Genomic DNA, 3,011 nt, shown 5'->3' on the forward strand with positions numbered 1-3,011 from the left:
GGCGCTGAACAATTTAGAACAAAAACAAAAAGTTCATTCATAAGTTCGAGCTCATATTTCAATTTCATTCATAAAACGAGCCGCCCATATGCCAATTTTCGCGACCATTCGATCAGTCAAGTCAATATTGAATATTTCGCGTGGAATTATTTGCCAATATTTGATAAATCTTGAATTTTTGTCATATCGAGTGGCCGCGGCTCCGTATGTATGTATGCACCCTTATATGTATGTAAATATGTCTTCCAACTTTTCGACAGTCGCGAGTTAATGCGACTTAGATTCCTTGAACAATTCCAGCGAATCACACATTTCTGTCCGCAAAGCCGCATATATGTACCCTATGATCAAAAAGTACCGGGAATGTTTAAATAAAACAAAACAGAGTTAAATTTCAGGCAAATTTATATTCTGCCCTATCACACAATCCATCGTAGCAAATCTCCGAATGTAAATGTCCGCTCCGAATCGGAGCAATTTCTCATCATGCAACCCATGTGAATTCGAAAAAGATGTTGCCATACGCAAATTTTAAATTTTGACGTTTCGAAATCACATGTTTTGCCATAAATTAAAATTTCAATAAAGACAAGCGTAAATAAATTTAATTAGACTGCAATATATATTGGAAAAACAAAGTTTTTGAGTGTTATGGATTCTTCGTTAATATTTTCTATAATGTTGGTGGAGGCGGAAAGTGAAAGAAGTAGATCGAATATGAAAATTCAACGAAAAACATTAAGGGACGCAAGCAATCCGCTCGATGTCGAGGACACAATGTAAGTATAGGAATAACTTCATAACTTCATAGGTTAACTTTATTTTATGAAACAGGTTTACTAAAAATTACCGCTTGAATAAGGCGGCGTTTTTGTACGTCTTAAGTGTCCTAGATGGAAATGCACGCTCAATGAGGTCGTGCTCCATCTCTTCGCTCCAGCGTTTGTCTTCCGTATTACGTTTTTTTGCGGAGGGTGGGTACCAGCATGGAGTGGGAAAGGATTTTGACATTCCCATGGCTCAATCCACATTTTGTGGCGTATTAAAAGACGTGTTACACACTCTTCAATGTCACCTATGTCCTCAGTGGGTGAATCTTGATTTAAGCAACGAAGAAAAAAGACAAGCAAAGATGGACTTTTATCAAAAATATGGATTTCCTGGTGCGATTTTATGTGTAGACGGAACACACATTAAAATTGTTGCGCCAGCTAAGGACAAATTCCTGTATTTTAATCGTAAAGGGTACTATAGCATCAATGCTATGATTGTAAGTCTTGAAAAAACTGATATTTCAAATATCTTTCTAATTTTTTATTTATTGCAGATATGCGATAATAAAATGAGAATTCGCTACGTGAATGCGCAGTATCCTGGCAGCAACCACGATGCTCATATTTGGAACGTAAGCAGCGCGCGAAATTTTTTTGAAAATAAATACCTAAACGGCGAACGAAACACTTTTTTGCTAAAATGATTTTATTTATTCCACAGGAGACGCTGGATATGTTCTAGAGCCATGGTTAATGACACCTTTTCGTTCACCTACAACAGGAAGCGCCGAAGGAAACTACAATAAAATACATGCAAAAGCCAGAAATACTATAGAAAGGACCATAGGTGTATTTAAGAACCGATTCAGATGCCTTCTGGGTGCTCGTGAGCTTTATTAAGAACCCATGAAGGTTTGCCAAATAGTGAACGTTGCCGCAGCATTGCACAATATTTGTATCCATTATCGCGTGGTTGATGATTTTTCAGAAAATGTTGCAGAAAACCATTTTAATCAAACGTATGAACCTTCTTCTTCAACATATACTGATGCAGCTATTCGGATAAGGGAATCCATATCTTCAACATTAACATGACTTTGTACCTGTAAAAATCAAATAAAAGTTCATATACTTAAAAAATTCCTTTTTGTTTATAGTTTAGTTATTATAGGACTTACATTTTACAGCTTTCTTATTTTTCTCCTTTAAAATTTTCTTTTTATTACTACTTCTAATTTTTGTCCGTTAGTCTAACGTTGTCGTAGAAAAATTGTACGAAACGGTAAGATTTGACGTTACGAGTGTATTCAGTGAATGCTACTCTACGAATTTCGAATGTGCGTTCGGAGCTATTCGAATTGTATGATTACAATTTCTTAGTTTCTACGAAAAACAGTCTACGACGGATTCTATGATAGGGCTGATTATCTCCTTCAAAATATGACCCGTCTGAAGCAACACACATGTGCCAACGTTTAACTCAGTCCTCCAAACAGCCCCGGTAGGCCTACATGGCCTTCAGCTCCTTCGTCGTATTCTCTTTGATCTCTTTGATCGGTGCGATGGCGCGTTATCATCACGCAAAATCCAAGAGTTGTTTGTTCACATTTCCGGCCGCTCGTAACATACAGCATCTCTCCAAGGCTTCAAAACGGATAAATAATATTCTTTATTGACTGCCTGGCCCGATAGAAGGGACTCATGGTGGACTATGCCTTGGCAATCGAAGAAAACAGTCAACATCACCTTCTTGGTTCTGTTTGCTCATAGGGTATACATATCCCATCTTTTCACTGACGGACAAGAAGGCGGCCGCAGTTGTTGTTTTTTGTATGCATACATTTTGCGTTCGTTGAAGGCTTGTATATATTTATATATATTTATATACATATGCGTGTAAATTAAAGTTATAACGCGGGTGAGCGTTAAAAAAAAAATAAAACAACACGATTGCTTTCAAAGTCAAACTTGAAGTGAATCTTTTATTCTTACGTTATTTCTTTTATACCAAATTTTTGCTTACTCTATACTTAACAAATAATTGTTTGTGTTTACAATAAATCTTTCACTACTGGATGAGCTTATTTCATCATCCTCTAATTTGTGCTTATGCTAGCTTTAAAAGTACTTGACAAATAATTGTTTATGTTTATAAATTTGTGCTTATGCTAGCTTTAAAAAGTACTGCTTATTGTAATTCTATCCTTAACAAATAATTGTTTATATTTACAGTAAATA

The 3,011-nt window shown here is 35.9% G+C and overlaps 1 protein-coding gene across 1 annotated transcript; it reads left to right on the forward strand.

The window, feature by feature from the left end:
- Positions 1-676: 676 nt before the first annotated feature.
- On the forward strand, positions 677-1,515 carry LOC129250224 (putative nuclease HARBI1). Its single transcript, XM_054889860.1, has 4 exons — positions 677-779; positions 835-1,270; positions 1,328-1,405; positions 1,495-1,515. Exons 1-4 carry the CDS (start codon positions 679-681, stop codon positions 1,513-1,515), a joined length of 636 nt encoding a protein of 211 aa, XP_054745835.1. The 5' UTR covers positions 677-678.
- The last annotated feature ends 1,496 nt before the right edge of the window (positions 1,516-3,011 follow it).

This window comes from Anastrepha obliqua, chromosome 6 (genome assembly GCF_027943255.1).
Source record: "Anastrepha obliqua isolate idAnaObli1 chromosome 6, idAnaObli1_1.0, whole genome shotgun sequence".
NCBI classification, from domain to species: Eukaryota; Metazoa; Arthropoda; class Insecta; order Diptera; family Tephritidae; genus Anastrepha; species Anastrepha obliqua.